The sequence below is a fragment of the Parasteatoda tepidariorum genome, chromosome 12 (genome assembly GCF_982258835.1).
Source record: "Parasteatoda tepidariorum strain Cologne lab strain chromosome 12, Ptep-v5.0, whole genome shotgun sequence".
In the NCBI taxonomy this organism is placed as follows: domain Eukaryota; kingdom Metazoa; phylum Arthropoda; class Arachnida; order Araneae; family Theridiidae; genus Parasteatoda; species Parasteatoda tepidariorum.
In genome coordinates this window covers 31,084,486-31,104,598 of record NC_141766.1, presented here as the reverse complement: position 1 = coordinate 31,104,598, position 20,113 = coordinate 31,084,486, and the positions used below count along the sequence as shown (strand labels likewise).

At 26.8% G+C, this 20,113-nt stretch overlaps 1 protein-coding gene across 6 annotated transcripts; it reads left to right on the top strand.

Moving 5' to 3' along the window:
* Positions 1 to 645: 645 nt before the first annotated feature.
* LOC107440905 (BRISC and BRCA1-A complex member 2) lies at positions 646 to 19,529 on the top strand. 6 transcript variants are annotated; one of them, XR_015430898.1, is made up of 4 exons: positions 646 to 1,882; positions 8,838 to 8,888; positions 10,201 to 10,949; positions 15,503 to 19,529. XR_015430898.1 is itself a non-coding variant. In XM_016053984.4 (3 exons), coding segments are annotated over exons 1-2 (1,107 nt in total). In that variant the 5' UTR covers positions 646 to 1,110; the 3' UTR covers positions 8,840 to 8,888; positions 15,503 to 19,529. The 6 variants fall into 6 exon arrangements, 5 of the variants coding, with proteins under 5 accessions (XP_015909470.1, XP_042896932.1, XP_015909472.1 ...); XM_016053984.4 differs by lacking the exon at positions 10,201 to 10,949 and having other exon boundaries at positions 646 to 2,215; XM_043040998.3 differs by lacking the exon at positions 15,503 to 19,529 and having other exon boundaries at positions 646 to 2,215; positions 10,201 to 10,256.
* Positions 19,530 to 20,113: the final 584 nt, after the last annotated feature.

Genomic DNA, 20,113 nt, shown 5'->3' with positions numbered 1-20,113 from the left:
GCTTATTACATTCGTAAAAATAAAGCGACGATTGAGTCACTCAACAAATCCAAATATGTTACGGGACTAAGTTTTGAAATTTCATGGTTTAAACTTTTTTAATTCATTAATTATGATGAGCTTTATAATGTCAACTGCTTTCATTGGGAGCTTCTTTTAGTAAAATATAGCATGTGTATTGATATTCTATAGCCCGTCTATCTTGACTTGATAGTTTAGTCTGTCCTTCACAGATAAGTTTTACATCCATCAGCATTTATCTCTATATATTAAACTAAATTTTCTTTTTGATGAACTATGTCGGTAGGAAATACCTGAATTTGTTAACTTGCAAGAATCTGTTGTACTAATATTGTACTTTTAGCGGCATACCTTCAAATAAAAGCTCTAAGTTTCTGTTGTGATGTGCCTTAACCTTCACTTATTCTTTTCGTTTTTACGTAAGACGTATCTGCAGTTCTATGTAGTTTTCCAACTTAAAAGATTTTAATCTAATATGAAAATCAAGCGAGAAACTAACGAACTTCATTCCTCTATGACTTTCCACATGCTAATGGTGAAAGGGTGCAAAGTCTTGTCATAGGTACAGAGCGCCATCTGTAGCTATTTCAATCGCCAATAATGCTTAGCTTGCTACAAGCTAGTGTCCTTTAAGTCGCTATGTTGCGAAATTGTGCGCCACCCTCAATTCTACTTGAAATTTAAAAATGACAACATAAAACGTTGTGTATTTCTGAATTGTTTTCTTAAAAAAAAAGCGAACTTATTTTAATTTATTTGACTGATCGGTATCTACGCAGTTAAGTTTTGTTTGGTAGTGTAAAAAGCCAGCTCTCTACTTTTCAAGTACCTCTAACTTAGAATGATGTATGTGGAAGTAGTCTTTAATCTGTCTACATAAATGTCTCTAATTCTGATTATTGAGCTGATTTTGAAAAATAAAAAACATTTTATTTGTTTTGTGCCGAATGAATGTGACATGAACTACTTTTAGATAGCCATTTATTTATTTAAAATCTCCTTAATACAGTTATTATAATTTTTGTGTGACTCTTTAGTTTGTGTAAAAGTTACTCTTTGAGTGACTTACCTCTGTTTTTTTTTTTTATCATGACAGATATATCTTGTTTTGTGCCGCATGTTCAAAAACATGTTGAAGTTATCCTAACTAAGCGTTATATTGGCTTAAGCCATGAAGGTCTTGTTATTAAAAATCCACAACCATCCTGTCCTTCATTTGAGAAAAATGCTAATTGTGACAGATTTACTGTCGTGGTTCCGTATGCTGGAACCTCTGTTGAGTTTATTGTTATGTTTCAAGCTACTCAACCAGAATGTCCCCCAGACTTTCTATTTTCCGATCTGAAATTTTTCGTTCCAATCGATGAATTAGAAAGCTTGCATAATTGGGATGTTCAGGAAACAGATGGTTTGTTTAAAGTAGTGAAAGAGATTATGTATTACTATAAAAAAAAGAATATGGAAGATTTAGAAAAATATACAGAATTAAATTACGAATATTTATCGTTGTTTCAAATACGGAATTTTAGTGAAGACGATATTGAAGTTTACGTGCCTTCTAAAGCAAAGACTCCAATTACGATGCTCGTTCGATTGCATGTTGAGTTTTGTGATGTTTTGCCAGATGTAACTCAAAGAAGTGGTTATGAATCAGCTTTGTTATTGTTAATATTTTCAGACAGAGATAATGAAAAATGCAGCCAAAGGCTATATTTATCTGAAGAAATCAAAAATGCTCTTGGACTTAATGGAAATTTTGAATTTCCTGGTCATATGAGGGAATTTCAACTTAATCGTTACATCGTAGCTGTCGAAGATAAGCTTCGTTGCCAAGTTGACTTAGTTGCATCTCGATACGAAAGTAGGAAAACTTATTTTGCTAAGTTTTTAAGTCATTTTTATAATTGTGTTGTTGAATATGACATATTTTATTTCCATAATATGGTTCTCTTGCTTGAAGTAGAAGATTTTAATTTTCTGTTGGAAATTAATTTACCTGAAAATTTTCCTACTGGTGTTCCTGATTTAATTTTTAGATCTATTTATCATACATGTTCAGGAGTGCCTACTTCAGTTGTAGTTGATTCCTATCCTTATTGTTCTTCGTGGTCACTTGAAAAAGTTTTCAATGAGACTGTTAAATCTATCGAAGCTTATGCAATTATGCTCAAAGAGGATAGTGAACCTTATTTTTGTGAGTATATTTATTATTATTTTGCAATGCGTGATGAATACTTAATTATTTTATTTGATATTTTTTAACTTCTTGATTTTATGATTTTTCCTATTCTTCATTTAACTGGTTTTTCTAATCTTTCCTAGTTGATACAACATGTCCTAAAGCAGGTATTTTGGTAAAAATTTCTTATAATCATCTTAAGTCTGTCTTATATTGTTAAAAAATTAACAATTTTGTTTTTTTTTTGGTCAAAAATCTGATTATAAATGACATTTTTCACCAAAGCTCTAGTTTCTAGACTTAAAAAGGTTAGAGTTCGTTTCAAAGGTAGTTGAAATGGTAAATTCATTAAGTTTGCATTTTTGTTAAAACCTTTTTTGCTATTGGAAAGGAAATGTATATTTATGATTGAAATATCCATTTAGGATTTTAAAAAAATGTTTATTTTTTATTTATTTAAATCACAGTAATAAGGTTACTTGTCTGGATATAATTCTCTGGTAAGTAAGTTTGTTTATTTAAGTATAAATATTAAATGTGCTACTAAGATGCCCTAAAAATTGAAAGGAAAAATACAGTTTGTCTCAGACAAAGAGTGGTAAGGATGCCCGTGGCAGAATAGCAGCGACATTGTCGCAGAACGTTACAGATTTCTTGCAGTAAGATTTTTCTTTGGAAAAGTAAAAAATTTCAATTTTTTCTGCAAAAATTTACGCATATTTGACTCGTGCATTTAGATAATAACTTTTTGACATGCTCAATTTACGCCGATAGTATCATAAATCGATGTAATTTTTCGATTGTATTTTCGGCAGGGTTCGAAAAAACCCGGGGATTTTTGAAAAAACCCAACCCGCCTGGATTTTATTGAAAAAACCCGGGGAAAATTGGGTTTTATTTGAAAAAACCCGGGGAAAATTGGTTTTTTTCATTTAGTGCTCATAAATTTTACTGTGAAAATATTTTTATTTATTAAATAGTGTTGTATAAGTAAACACTAAAATTTCATCTGACTTTTACCTGTAATAAAATTAAACTGGAATAAATATTTAATGGTCTTCCATGTTTTTATAATACGATTAATAGAAAGTGAAATTAAAATTATGTATAATTATAAAGAGTATCAGTTACTTGTCCCTTTTTTCAAATATTTAGATAAATATATGCATTTTAACTTTATAGTTTCAAAAAACAAATTAATCTTAAAATTATAAAAAAGCATATATAAAAAGTTATAGCTTATTTTTTTAAAATTAGATAATAAAACTTCACATTTGTTTATTGTTGTTTAATGTATCACTTAATAATTTTTTTTTGTTTGCTTTCAATATTTCTAAACATGATTAAAAGAAACAAAATAAATTGTATTCAAATGAAATCTTAAAAATAATATTTAAAAAATCTTAAAAGTAATATTTTAATTTTTAACTGTTTTTTAATTGCGATAAATTTTCTCCAAATAGTTAAAAATTGTCAGCAGATGTTAAGAGTTAACTTTAAAAAAAAGGTCCATTTTTTCCTTTATTATTATTATCATACAACAGATTCAAAGTGTCTACATTTCTCTCTTAGATGGCAATACACTTTTACGAGTTTTGTAGCTTTATCTATTCCTAATCTATTTCGAAGTTTACTCTGCACCAAACCGAAAGTTGAAAAGTGTCTTTCGATAGAGACAGAGGATGCTGGTGCTGAGTGCAAAGAAAAAAGAATTGACAGAAATTTTGTGGAAGCCAGGAATTTTATTTATTTACTTATTTATTTTTTTTGCCATAATTTTCCACTATTTTTTGATGAAAACTGTTCAATAACAGTGTCAAGCATCATTGATTTTGGAAAGTATTCAGGATAGGAAATTTTGGATGCCATAACACGTGGCAGAAATTCTGGATGATGCTTAGAAAGACAGCTTTCTGCTAATTGGTCTTGTTCATCATTTAAAAATTGTCCCCTTGTTTCGGGATCCAGGATGCATATGCTAATAAATGATGTGGCTGAACAGCCTGATCTTTTAACAAAATGTTTATGGGATTCTAATTCATCACACGATAGTAAGTTAATTCATATTTCAACAGGTTCTGAAATTGAAATGTTTTCTGGTTGAAGCTTTTTTAAAGCTTCAGAAACAATTGATATCTGTTTTTCCCAATTGATAGTTTATTGGTAAAGCCCAACATTATTTAATTTTTTTGACATATAAAATTTTTTAAGAACAATCTCTTCATATATATGGTAATTATTGGCAAAAGTTTTTACACGCTCACAATATGAATTCCACCTAGTATCATTTGGTCATCAAGCAGTTTTTTTCATTTGCCCATCCATGTGCTTGATGCACATTTCTAAAATATTTGTTAACTTCAACGATATGTCCAATGATAGTATTAGGAGATACTTCTTTTTGAACCAAATTTAAAAAAAAAAAAAACAATTTGTGAAAAAAACCACCAAGTGGGTTTTTTCAAAGTGGGCCCACTTGGGGAACCCTGGTTATATGTATTTTATATTAAGTTTAAATAACGCATTATCACTAATACATATTTGAATCTTCTTTATTTTTAAGTGCATTACGTTTCATAATTTTTTAACTCAAGAATTATAAAATATAAATGCAGTAATATAAAAGGAACAAGTTTATTAATCTTTTTGTTTTCACACACATTTATTTACTATATTTATTAAACATATGGATATTACCTATTATAAAATTATAATCTGTAAATATTTATAATCAGTAAAAACTAAAATTTCATCTGACTGAGTTAAATAAAAAACAGAAATAAATATTTAATGGTCTTACATGTTTCTATAACAAGATTAATAGAAAGTGAAATTAAAACTACGTATAATTATAAAGAGTATCAGTTACTTGTCCCATTTGTTTTCAAATAATTAACCCTAGGAAAAGGATTTCATTTTTAGATAAATAATTTTAAAAAGTTCTCTTATAAAAAGTTTTAGCTTTTTTTTTTTTTAAAGCCAGAAAATAAAACTGTTTAAATTTGTTAATGTATCACTTGGCAAAAAAAGAAAAAAATTGTTTCTTTTAAATTTTTTTTAATATATTATATTACCTGTATGTATTATGTTACCTGTTTATTAATATATAAAGCATGCAACTATATTTGAAAAATTGATCTTTTCAGACTATATTATTTAAATTTTTATTTGATTTAATATCATTAAAATATTACTTTTTTGAAAAAACCCTCTTGAAGTTTTCAATAGCACCTACTATAAAAATTATATGAATATTTGAGTTTCTTTTACTTTACTAATATTAAAAACTTAATCATATAAATCATGCAACTCTATTTGACAAATTTATGCTGCACAATAAATTATATAAAAATAAATGTGAAACAATAAGTTTTGGTAAAAAAAAAATTTTTTTTTTTTTGAAAAAACCCACTTATCGTTCCAAGTGGGTTTTTTCAAGGTGGGCCCACCCAATAAAACCCGGGCGGGTTTTTTCAAAGTGGGCCCACTTGGCGAACCCTGATTTTCGGCTTTTACTGATAGTGATTTTCACTTGGATTTTAAATATCCCGATATATTCCAAACAGTATATTTCGAATTGTGCATTTGAGTACTTTTTAAGGCTATTGCTATTGATTTCTCCATAGTTTTTAAATCTGATATTTTTGATACGATATTATTTGTTACAGCAACCTAATCTCGAAACGAAACACGCGTTTAAGGAGTCCGATTTGCATGATTTTGTCGTCAAGTTTTTTTTCCAGCTATTACAACCATGGATTTCATGATTTTTAATTACTTTTGATTATTTACAAAATTTAATAATTTGGAAAAGAGCATAAATAATTTCTGCGTTTTTTACCCAATAAAATGCGAGAATATAATTTATAATATTAAAATAAATAATTTCTGCGTTTTTTACCCAATAAAATGCGAGAATATAATTTATAATATTAAAATAAAAAATTATTACTTATTCAATTTAAAAAAGTTATCTAATCTTTTTTTGTAAACATAGTGTATTTGTTACTTTCAATTGGTAACATACATGTTTGTTATAATTAAAAGTATCTTGCAGAAAGATATTTGTGTTCGAGAGATTAGTCACAGACCCAGAAGCAGAAAGTGCCTAAAACTGCGACGTACGTCGCAGAACAAACAATGTCCTGCAGAACAATTTGTAGTTTGAATAACTGACTGCATTTAAAGTTTTACTTTTATATTTTCCATTCCCATTTCAGAAACAATTTGTGAATCGTGGGGATAAACGATTGACAGAATTGTTTCTAAAAGACCAAATGCTTTTGATGGAGATGAAGTTGTTGGAACAACAGACCAACGAATGTTTGTGTTTGCAAATGGTGCACCATATTGGCACTTGTCCCTTCGAAAGAGTTCTAAGGCAGCCCTTATTTTAATGTTCGGACCTTCATATCATAGGCATTTTATTAATAATTCATCATCGTCATTAACAAAATTTTGCACTTCAAAAAAAAAAATTGAAAAAGTAACAAATCAAGAATGTTTGCCTCGGTTTAAAAAAGAATGTAGTGCATCTGAGTATGATCCTGTATTTTAATAATTGAAAATATAGTATTTTAGTGAAAAGTTGACTTTTTTTTCACTGTGAAATGCTTCCAGAACATTTGTGTAGATTAATAAGTCCTGTTGCAGAACATTTGAAAATATTGTGCTTATGGGGTCACAGATAACTCGAAAAAATTTTGCTACAGGGGTTTGGAGATATTTCTGTATTGGTACCTGTACCCATTGCAATCTCCAAGGGTATTTTGAAATTTGCAATTTTTTTTTTAAGTATAGAAGTTTGCCCTATAGGAAGTTATGAGTTATGTACCCTTTTAGTATTTCCCTTCTTTGTTTTTTTGTTTTTTTTTCAGTTTCTCGAGAATCACTAACTGGTAGTCACCAATACTATTTTGACAGAGGTAGCGATTCGAAAATCTAGCAAGAACAATGGTTACCAATTGATAAATGTTTTTTAAAAAAATAATTTTTTAGAGAAAAAATAGAAATTGTTTGTAATGTTAAGAGTCAAATTCAAAGGTGCACGGATTGTTAATTAGGGAGATATTTTTGGTCTTGTTTGCTGAAACTACAATCACCAAAAGGATATTAAAGGTCCAAAAAAATTTTACAAATATGTTTAAGTTGGTCGTGGAATGAGTATGAGTTATGCCCTTGTATTGGACCCTTATATATATATATATATATATATATATATATATATTTGTGGGCCAGATCACAAAAGTCATGCTAAAACTTGTCGATTATTTTCATAGAAATCTTCTCTTAGGAAGTCAAAAGTCGTCATTGATTGAAATATTATTTACTAATCAGAATATGCCTCAGAAATGTTTCATTTGTTTATTCTATATAGATAAATTTGTGCACCAGTATATAGTTGAATTTGATTTAATTTCTTGATTCATAGACTAATTACAGTCATTTTCTTATTCAGTTGGATTCCTTGAAAGAAGCTCTTTTGAAATCATTTAATGACGATTAAAAACATTTACCTCTGTCAGATGTGTGTATAGGAATTCTAATCTTTTCCTGGATGAATTAAAAAGTTGATGAACTTGCAAAATTAAAAGTAAAAATTATTCTATTTAGTTACAGGTGAAAACTTAAGAAAATTTTGTACTAAACATCAATATATTTGATCTGCCTATTTCCCGTGGCAGAATCACGGCGTCATTGTTGCAGAACTTTATAGAGTTCTTGCAGAAAGATTTTTTGTTTGAAAAGGACAAAATTTGAGTTTTCTCGTAAATTTGTCTTGTAAATTCCACGTACTATTTGAATCATACATTTAGATGATCACTTTTTGACAAGCTCCATTTTCGCAGATAGTATCGTAAATCCATGTAATGTTTTGATTGAAGTTTCGGCAGTTATTGATATTGATTTTCACGTGGTTTGAAACAATATGAAATTTTTCATATTGTTTGAATATATTTCAAACAGTATGAAAAATTTGAACCGTGCATTTGAGTGTTTACTTTTTAAGGCAGTAATACTATCGAATTTTTAGCAGTTATTGCTATTGGTTTTCTCCATCAATTTTAAATCCGTTATTTTATATATGATATTATTTATTACAACCTAATCTCGAAACGAAACACGCATTTGAGGAGTCCGATTCTCGTGGGTTCAGTGTTGATCTTTTTTCGGCAACGGATTTCCTGGTTTTAATTAATTTTTTTATTGTGATGATTATTTACAAAATGCAATGAAGAAAATTATTAGTGCGCTCTCCCCCCTCCAAAAAAATGCGAGAATATCTTCATATTAGAATAAAAAATTATTACATATTCAATTAAAAAATGTAATAGTTTTTCTTTTTTTTGTAAACACGGCACTTTTGTTCTTTTAAATTAGTAACAAATATGCTTGTTATTATTAAAAGAATCTTGTAGAAAGACATTAGTGGTAGGGAGCTTGAAAAAATTCTGCCACAGGGTACCTATTTATGTTATGAAAATTAAATGTTTTTAAGAAACTGAAAAGTATAAAATTCAGATTTTATCACGTTATTTGCTAAACCAGCTAAAAGTTATGTAGATCTGCCTATTTCTATCTACACTATCTGTTTTTAATGAATCATGAACCCCTATTGATTGCAATTATCTTATAGGATGGATAGGGGTTGAAAAATCCTGGCCATCAAGGTGCCTAAAGAATCACAGTAGGTTCCTTTATTTTATTAATTTTTAACTATTTTATTTTTCAGAAAAAAAACTAAATATTTTCAATTAAAATAAATTAATGAAAATGACTTTTCTTAACAAACTATCTACACAGATCAGTTATAATTTTTTTAAATTTCTTTATAGTTATTATTAACTCCCATTTTTATCTTTAATTGCTGCTGTTTTTTAAAAATGAAAAGAGAATTCTTTTAGTTATAAATTTATTCCTTCCATTATATGAATAAATGTAACTACTTAACTCTGGGGCAATTGAACTTAACAAAGGAAATATTTGATGAAGAGTTAATGATAAAAAAGCATCTATAAAAATATTTCAGTTCTAATAATTGCAATGCTGCTTGAGCAGACACAAGTTCCAATAATCATGGATATATTGATTAAATGCCTTTTTCAGTAGTTTTATTATGTCGATATCTATACTTGTCAGGAACTATCTTGGAGACACCTCTCGACTTGGATATTTTGTAGCTAAATAAACTTTGGCTGATTTTCTATTATATAAACTTTTATTCAAAAGTTTTCTGTGATAGTAATAGTTTTGAATATTGGATTAGTCTATATGTCTTTAACTTAGTGGCAGAAATTATACTGTACTGCAGCAGGATGCTGCAGATTATTTTTTAGATCAGATTTTAATATATATATTAAATTGGGTTGAGAAAAAGTTAGGGTGAGTAAAATAATGAAAATTGGACAAAAGATGGCAAAAAAAAATATGGTGATAATAATAATAAGGATAAAAATTGATAGAAAATATAGAATAACGATAAAAATAATTATAAAAATGGTGAAAAATAATGAATACCAAAGTAACATTTGTATGAATCTTTTTTGAGGAAATATAAATGAGAACAAATTGAAAAACGATATTCAACATAAAAGATATTTTGGTTCTTTAATTGACCTGAATTTTTGAAAAGAAAATGTTTAATATGATCTAGTAATGTTACAAATATCAGACAGTCTATCTTTTACTAATTGAAGGGGGAAAAAAAGAACCTTTATGAGTTTCCTAATGTTGTAAATAGTTTTCTGTTAATTTTTTTTATTTATTATTATTTTTGAAAATTCAGACTGCTTCTTAAAGGCTTTTACAGTAAGTGGATCTATTCCATGTTTTTTATATATTTAATCGTATAAAATTCTAATTAAATGTAGACCTAATTTTTTAAATATTTTTTTTACCTTATTTTTGCTAATTTTGGTGATGATGCTTTGATGTATAATTTTACGATGATAATCTTAGTCAGATTGTTTTAAAGTTGTATTAAAATTTGAATTTTTTAGTTATGACTGTCATATTAACTCGGGAAATTTTGATACCAGTGTCTTTAACTATTTTCATTTGTGCTTTTAATGCTAAAATTATCAGGGGTCTGTCCAGACATTTTGTGAAAGGTCCATTTTTGTAAAATTGTGAAAAAATTACTCGTAATTTGTGAATATAAAATAAACGTTAAATCACATTCTTTCAACCAGGGTCCGCTTTTGTGAATTTGTGCAAATATGGTCCGTTATTGCAACAAAAAATTTTTTTTCAAGGAGTTTTTAAATTGTAAAGACATACAAGATTATGCTCAACACTTTAAAATTATAATTAAAAAAATCTAATTTTAAAAAATAAGCAGCAATTGCAGCTACTAAATTAGCGATGCAACATACAAATATTTGGTATTTAGCCTAATACTGCTGAACGCAGAATATTCATTTCGGACGAATAAAGGAAGAAGCGTCTGCGGTAGACAAAATTTAGTTCGTTTGCATCTGTCTTTCTCCCCACCCCCTTCCTGGGAAGGGTTTATTCGATTAATAAAACAATAATGAAGATAAACAAATTTGTGAAGGGTTCAATTAAAAGATAAATTATTTTGTGAAGGGTCCGTTTTTAAGTTAAAATATTTTGTGAAGGGTCCGTTTTTATGAAAAGATATTTTGTGAAGGGTCCGTTAACGGACCCAAATTTCTTCTAAACAGACCCCTGATTATGATGTGTCAGTCAGGCACTTTTCTTCTCTATCCACCTGAAATAACTAGAGGTAAGTTCTTTGAGGACTTTTTGTCCTTTTTAGTTTTAAATAGAATCAAAACTATGACATATAAGATATTGATGTTCACCAACATTAGTTAGTAAAAACATTTAGATTTTTCTTGTCCCATTGTGTAAAACTCTTCATAGAAAGCTAATCCACTCAAATTTATAGACAGCTAGTTCACTCAAAATATCGAAAGCTAGTCCACTCAAAAAGGGAAAAAAATTGCAAAAAGTATTTAAATAAAAGATCATTTGATATATGTTCCTAGTACTATAATTTGGAGGCATGGTTTCAGACCAAATTTTGACTTTAACAGATATTCCTAAGGGTGGGTAGTAAATTTTGTCTTAAGATGCAGCGATAGTAAGTTGGTCGAGTATTTGGCTACCAAAAAATTTACTCCTTTTTTTTTTTTTTTAAAGCAAGACATTGTTAGCCTAATTTTTGGCATCAGGTCAAGTGAATTTAAAATAAAGTTCTTTTAGTTTTCTTTTAAGAGTACATTTAAAAGAGTGTACTTTGATAAATCCTTTATTACAATAAATTTACTCTTAAGAAAGAAGAGTTTGAGGTATACAAAGGTATATTCAAATGAAAATATGTAAATATTGTTACTGGTCAACCTATCTTGAACCTGTTTGTCTCAAAAATTTCTATTATATCTTGAAATTTCTGAATTCCCTGATTTACAATAAAAAATTCAATGAGTTTTTTCATGTTTATCTCGAAACAATTTCCTTTAGAAATCAATCAATTTAAGGATGATTCAACTCAAATCAATGATTTTTTTTAAAAAATATGTTATTTAAATCAATGTTTTTATTTACTTATTTTTTAAATCATGTTTACCCTGCTTCCAACTCTACTAGACAATTATAATTATTAGAATTCAGACATTGCTTGGGCAGAAAGAGAAACCCCATATTTTTTAAATCTGTCTGAAATGTGAAGAGACAGGACGTTAACATTAATTACTTGACAGGAAATGTAAATATGTTCTCATTAATCATAGATACCTCTTAAATGGGACAGCATAGAGACAATAACATTTTAAATAAGTGAAGTTCAAATGATATTTTGGCTATGATTTTGAATTTTGAATGAATTAATTCAAAATCTGATGTTATCACATGTTATATAATAAATGTATCAAAAGAACTTTTGATGTTTTGTAGAAAATGAGGCTCCTTTCATCAATCTAATTTTTTTTTTTATTTGTAAAAGTGTATAAATTTGTTTGTTTATTTTGTCTGGTTTTATATACAGTATTAAATATCTTTTAAACACTAAATTTTGCGTTAACGCTGATCTTATTTGGAAACTTCATTAATTAGCATAGTTGCCAACTCTACTGGATTTTGCCAGTTTCTACTGATTTAATTAAAATTCTCTGGGTTTTTGTACATTTAAGAAAATTCCCTAAAATTGAGTAAGTTTCTTAAAAAAATCTCTATTGAAATACAATTTTTGTACATATTATTGCTTGAATATTTAAATAAGTATTACTAATACATATTGAAGCAAACCTTGTGTATAGAAATTAGTTCAAAACTTTTTTTGTTCAAAAATGTTCAATTTATTTTTATTCAGAATTCTCATTTTAAATTAATTTAAAAAAATCTTTTAACTATCTTTGATGAATTAAATACCTATTAATATACGAAATTATGAGTAAACATAATACATAACATTTCAAATATGTTTAATGCCAATCATAACTGGTAACTTTTGCAGTTTTTCTGTTTTAATGACTATGAAAAACCCTAAAATTTTTAGTACGTCATGCAACAATTATCATGAAATTTATATTATTTCGTAAAATCTAATGGATTTTTTACTATTCATGTAATTATGAATCAGTTTAGACGTTAAGGCTGTTTAGTTTTTGTGTGCTAACTGTTTCTTAAGTATTTTGCTGATATAGTTTCTTTCACATACCATAAGTATTTTTCATTTATACATGGTGTAGATGGTTTGTTTATGTAAAAAATAAAGCAGAATAATCTTTTACCTTTTCTTTAAAAAACCGTAGAATATATATATATATATATAACCTCTTTTTTTCTTCTTTCAAATTCCTATTTATGACAGTTAATTTTATGTTTTTTTCTTATTTATTTAAATCTTGACCAAGGAGAAAAAGAGATAATTTTATTTCTTACACGGAAAAGTATCATTTAAAGTTTCAAAAGCGGTTTAATTTTTTAGGAGGAAAAAAGAAAAAAGCACTCAAATTAAATCTTATAACTTTGTAAACTTGCAAATGTTCAAAATTAGGTCACTTCAGAGAGCTTAAGTGACATTTTGTATTAAAATGAAATATATAAATAATTCTAAAGATTTTGTATAAAATTTTTAAAAATTTTTTTGTCTACATGGACAAATTTCAAACACTTTCAAAATGAGTATTGCTTAAAAAACTTCTGCCTTTAGTTACAATATGCACTAAGGAACCTGTAAATATGTAAGTACGTATTTCAGGATATTTATGATAATGCTTCACCCAAAACAATTAAAAAAAGATATTTCCAAACATGCAATTTAAAAATACATTAGAAAATATTTATCACAAATGTTTAAAATATTATCAGGGGTCTGTCTAGGTTTTTCTTAAAAGTACCTATTTTGTGAAAATTTTGACATAATTTGTGAAAAATAAAAAATTATATTAAGAAGTCAACACTAAAACATGGTAAAAATATAGATTTATTGTTTCTTAAGGGAGACAAAAATAAAATTTTAAGAAAACATATTTTGTGAAAATACCGTTTTTCCTAAAGTTGAATTTGTGAAACTACCGTTTTACCTAAAATTGAATTTGTGAAGGTACCGCTAAACGATAGTAAATTCGGTCTAGACAGACCTCTGATTATGCTCAACAAATTACTTGTTGAGCCTAATATTATTCTTTTCAATGGAACTAAGCTTGTTTTATGTATTTCCTCAATTGTCCTTTTCTTTTAAACGTCCTTCTATATTGTCCTTTTCTTTTAAACTTCTTTAAAAAAAATAATATAAAAGTTATTTAACTTTGAACTTATTAGGAAATGAACTAAAATTTTATATGTCTTGTTTAACCTTTATTGCAGTTTTTTATTGTTTTAAATCAGCACTTCTGTAATTATATCATTGCTGATCTAATGATCAATGTTATTTAATATATGTATATTAAATAAAATTATTGATTTAAGTAGTTAATTATTATCTGCATTATTTTACTCATTTGTTCCTAGTGTCCTTTAAGAAGGGCAGTTTCTTTTTTCAATAAGAAAAAAGTGGTAGCATAAGTGGTTCATTATTAAAATATGATTTGCAAAAATAAAATTCTGTCTACCATAGTATATTAATATTATAAATAATATATACAGTCGAACCTCTCTAACTCGAACCTCGATTTCACGAATTTTTCAATATCTCAAAGGAAAAAAAATTCCCTTCAAATTTCCGATACACTCAATGTTAAAAAAAACTTGATTTCACGATGATTTTTTTTCCTAATTCCTCAATAGCTCGAATTTTTTTCCATAAATAGTGTAGATTTTTTTTCTAAAATTAAAATAATATTCCAAAAAAAATAAAAAAATTTAAGAATGGCTGACAAGGCATGGAATGATGTGTCTTCCTCTACGATAATGAATGGCTTTAAGAAGTCTGGATTCATTAAAGATCATGAAAGTAGTCAAACAATCAATATCGTTAATTCTGCTAAAAACTGCAACGAAAATGATTGGAATAGATTGCCCGGATTCAGGAAGTTTGATGACATGGAATTTCATGACTTTGTAAACGTAGATGATGCAGTAACAGTATGTGGTCAGTGGGATAACAATGATATCATCGCTCAAACGAGAGCTTCTTGTAAACTGTCAAAAAAAGAGGATGAGGAAATCGAAGATTTACCACCCAATGTTACTAACAAACAAACACTTTCTGCAGTGGACACTGTAAGGAGATTTATTGAGAGGCAGCCGAATATGAATATGTCAGAGGAGGCATTTAAAGCTATGGTCCACTTAGAAAGTGTTATAGACAAACTTTCTTACACATCTCTAAAGCAACAAACAATTGAATCTTTTTTAAATGAAAGTGTAAAAAGATTTTTAGAACAAATATGGAATAGTAAATGAGGTATGTAAAGAGCATTTTTCTTTATTCTATCATCGATAACATGTGATTTTCGATAATTTGAATTTTCGATATCTCGAATTTTTTCTCCTCTCCCTTCAAGTTCGAGATATTGAGGTTTGTCTGTATTTGGATCTGATATCAAAATAAATTGCCTTTTTAAGTGGTAGAGGTTATAGAAAGAAATATCAACTTGTTTTAAAAAGTACCTTCAACCTTTTATTTTTTTCTTCTTATAAGTGCTTTTTACACAACTTTTAGTATTCAAATATCAATGAGTTAAGTTATATTACATTTGTTGCAATATCTATTAAGAAATTTTAAAAAAAAATCTGAAATCCCAGTAAGTCTAACAATATACCTGAGTCCTTTTGAAAACTGTACTGAGTCCCTTTGATAACTTTGTGCTAAAACTGTATCCTTTATTTCAGAGTGCAAGTTTCTTGGATATTGTAATGACACAGAACTTTATTCTGAAGAAAGTGAATGTTATTCAGATGAAACTGAATGCTATTCAGAGGAGAACTAAATGCTGAACAGTTATTATATTTCAAAACATTATAATCAAATTTCAAATTTAATTACATCAGTGCTTGTAAATTTTATCTTATTTATATGCTAATCTCATTTTATTTATGACCACCTTTTTTGTGTTTTACTATGTAAAATTATAAAATCGGAGCAAACTAGCCCTAAAAATTATCCCTTACAGATCAGATAAGTTTCTTTGATTAACTTATTTGAAGTAAAAATAACATTTCATAATCTAAGTTTAAAATGTTTATTTTTGTTAAACATTTTCATATGTAAATAGATTTTGACATCCTTTTTTTCTTTTCTGCTTGGGTTTTAAGTTCATATAAGTTTTTAGTTCTTTCAGTTTTTAAACACTAATTTTTTTTTCAATAGATATAACACAATTCTAATATTGTATTTTTATAAAAGTTTATTGCACTGATGAATATTAATTATATTTACACTTATGATTAATTATTAAACAAAGAAAAAAAACCTAAAGTATTTAATTTAAATTAAGATAACAGGAGTTATCAAAGTTATGAAAATATGATTTTTAAATTTTTTATACTAATTTATTTTTAATCTTGTAGTTGAAGATAAAATGTGAGGGAGCAAATTATTTCATACGTATGGATCTGGTTAAAACTAAAACTCATGCTTATGACAAATGTACTATTCATGGCAAATAAATTTTTTGTTTCTCAAGAAATCTATTTTAATCCAATTGAGAAATCAACCTAATGTAACCAAGAAATCAATTTTAATCAAGAAATCAATCATAAAAGAAATATTTATTAAACTTCCTGATAAATGTAATGATTTTAATTTTTTAGCTCTAGATATCAATATATTTTTAAAAAAATATGAATGTTCAGTAAAATTTAAATCTTATTTATACAATTATTATATACATGATATATTGCTTGATGAAGGTATTAGTTTTAGATATACTGCTTGATGAAGATAATAATAGTTTCAATCTGATCAAGAAATCACTCTTAATCAAATTAAAAATCAATCGAAATCACTCTTAATCAAATTAAAAATCATTCTTTTTTACAGCATTTGATAATTTTACAAATAAGTAAAATGGTTTGAATTTACAGCTTTGATGATTTTTTTTAAAAAAAGGATTCAAATTAATTTTGACAGAAATTTTTTTCTTTTTAAAATGAATATTTATTTTTATATAGTATTTTAAATATTATTTATACAATTATTTTATACAAACTATATAATTTGATATTATTATTCTGTTTAATATACTAATTTCAATTAGTTATAGTTATGCATTTATATAATTATACACTCCATTTCAAAATTTTAAGACACCTCACAAAAAGCTTGTAACTAGTTTATTATTAGAGTAGCTTGTAACAAGTATATTTTTATTTTAAAAAGTATATTTAATATTTGTTGTAAGTGCATTTAATTTTCATTACTAAAATTTATTATGCATTTTAAATATTTTTTTAATTATGTAACTAAGCATCACATTTTATTATTTTTTTTATAAATAGTTAGATATAAATTTAACTAGCTTAAAAGTACAGTTCATGTTCTCTCAACATTAAAGTATCTGCAGTTAAAGAGCAATGAATGTTTAGATGTTGCCACCTTAAAAGAAGTATACTAAGAAGATAATATCTAGCCACTCATTTTACATCATCAACAAATTATCAAAGTTCACATAAGGAATAAAAAAAGTCAAATTTAAAAAAAATTCTGCTTAGATGATTACTAAAGATTCTATGCCGTAGGGAGGTAGGCAATTGGTTTGTCACGATTTGGGATGCAATTTCTTCATTTGTAATATCAAAGCTCACTTTAGCACTAAGACGTTAGAAAAGAATCTAATATTAGCTATTCTCAATATTTTAAGTAGGCCATAATTTTATAGCAATATATGATATCTATGCACTCAAAGTTATATATTTTTGTTATTTGTTTAACACAATTCTGTAAATCGCAATTTCTTTTAAACCATTGTAACTTTGATAGGTGTCATTAGTTAAAACTGCAGCAAAGATATTTCAGTAACTATGCAAGAGCAATTAACTTCTTACATTATTTGTTTAACTATTTGTTAAGAGGTTACAATTTCAAAAGCTTCAAGGCTTGCATTATAAAGATCTACTTTATTAAAGTTTTGAACTGGTCAGCAATATGTCCTGACCTAGCTAACATCAGAAACATTTTGATGATAACTGCAAAAAATAAAAATTGAAATTGAATATAGCACTACTTGTTTTAAGTTCTAATAGCAGTACACTCTCATGCATATTTATACAAATATTGTAATACATACAACCAAATTTTGATTGCAAGCTTATGTGACTAAGTTTATAAAGTTATTTTGAAATAAAAGAGTCAAGTCTGTATTTATTTTACAGAATTTTGAATACTTATTAGTTATTTTAATTTATAACCATGATTTATATTTTTCAAGGTGTCTTAAAGTTTTGAAGCATCAAAATTGAATTTTGTTTCTAAATAGTTCTTTCAAAAATGCAATTTTTATGTAAAAAGATAATTACATATATTTTTAATATTTTTTTTATATTTCTGTAATTTAACATTAACAATAGACTTGCTTTAAGCTGTTTTATGAAATAATTCTAAAAATGTCACTTTTTTTTAAAACTTTAATTCTATGTTTATAATTTCTATTGTTCTTTATACTTTGTGTCAAAACTTCTGAATTCTTTCATAAAATTATTAAAAAGAATAAAAAAAAATTGATTGAAAGAATATAAAGATTTTGCTACTTATATAATCGCAATGAAAATTTTTCAGATTTTATTCTTCTCGTTCCATTTGTGATAGTTCAAAGTTGCAAAAATTTCAAAAAACTTTTTCTGTTATAGGAAACAAAATTCCTATATCAAGAAGTTTTTTTTTTTTGGAAAGAAAACCTTATTTTTCTTAATTGTCAGAAGTTTAACAAAAGCTATACTGGTAAATTTAGTTCTTGGGGAATGCTTTACCTTAGTCGAACAGGAAATGTGTATCTTTCTTTTTTTTCAGACTTAAGGATGCTTCCACATCTAATCAATGGTCAAAATATCAGGTCTTTATATTCTGTTTAATTTTGATTCAGAGATTAAATTAGCAGGTAAGATTAAAAAAATACAAAATTTAAAAAAAAAAAAAAAAAAAAAAACGTAAGTGCCTCATGGTAGATTTTGAGAAAAGTGGTTTGACAACTATTTTGTTTCTATTGTTAATACCATGAACGCTAAAATGAAATATCAAAAAACTGATAAAATAATATTAAATTTAGAAAAAAAATTCTTTTTCAATGAGTAGCTTATCATACAGAAATGTTAAACATTAAACTCTCAATTTATATTTTTTTTATAGCTTGTGTTGCTTTTTCAATTGCACGACTCTAGCATGCTACCAGAAAATAAGTTCTATGACATAGGCTATCATGTATTCTGTTTCTAACCATTTATAAAATAATTTGTCTGAGTTAAAAAATATTTCTACCCCAGATATTAATGTGTACTAAGCAGGGGTCTGTCTAGTTTTTTCTGAGAGGTACCTATTTTGAAAAAATTAAAAATTATATTAAATAAAATCAACACAAATATGGATTTATCGTTTCTTACAAGACATAAAAATAAAATTTTAAGAAAAAGTATTTTGTGAAACTACCGTTTTTCCTAAAGTTGAATTTGTGAAGGTACCGCTAAATGGTAGTGAATTTGGCTTGGACAGACCCCTGCTAAGTTACTTGTTCTTAACAAAACTGTTCTTGTATTGCTTCTAAATTACAGATCTGGTTTTAACATTAGTATCTTTGTATAAGTAAAGAAGTGAATAAATGTGTTTCATAAGACGTATTGCCAGTTTGTTTTTGATTTGAAACATTCCTTTAATTTTGTAAAAATATATTCTTATTTATTGATTACAATAAAGACATATTGATTTTTTTATAGGTTGTATTTTTTTTATATTTTAGCTAAGTATTGAGCTTGATTTTTGATCATAGTTCCTGAAAAAATTATAACTATTCCTCTAAACAGCTGCAGAAGTATAAAAATATTCTAAGCATGTAGTCCATATATATATTCTAAATACAGGACATGAAATTTCAGTTCTAAAGGTAGGTTCTAGCCAGACTCAAATGTTTGCTCGCCACTATTATGAAAAGTATGAATACAGTCGGACTTCTATTTAACAAACTTCCTTTTGCGAATTTCTCTATTTTGAAAATTCTTTCTAGGAACCAAGAACATTTTGGAAATTTCATAAAATAACTTCCAACTCTGGAAATGAATTTTCTATTTAACGAACTTTTCTTTGAGATCCACTTTCCCTATTTTCCAAAATATTTCAGAACATTTCAAACTTGTTAACACATTTTATGGGGGAAATGAGCTTGAATTAATTTTCAAAGCCACTGCTTTCTCTAAAAGTTATTTTTGAGAGAACGGTAAAATCCCTTTTTTTTGCATTTCAAATGAAAAACTCGGTCCAAATTAACGGATTTTATCAGTAGCAATTAAACTTAAGAA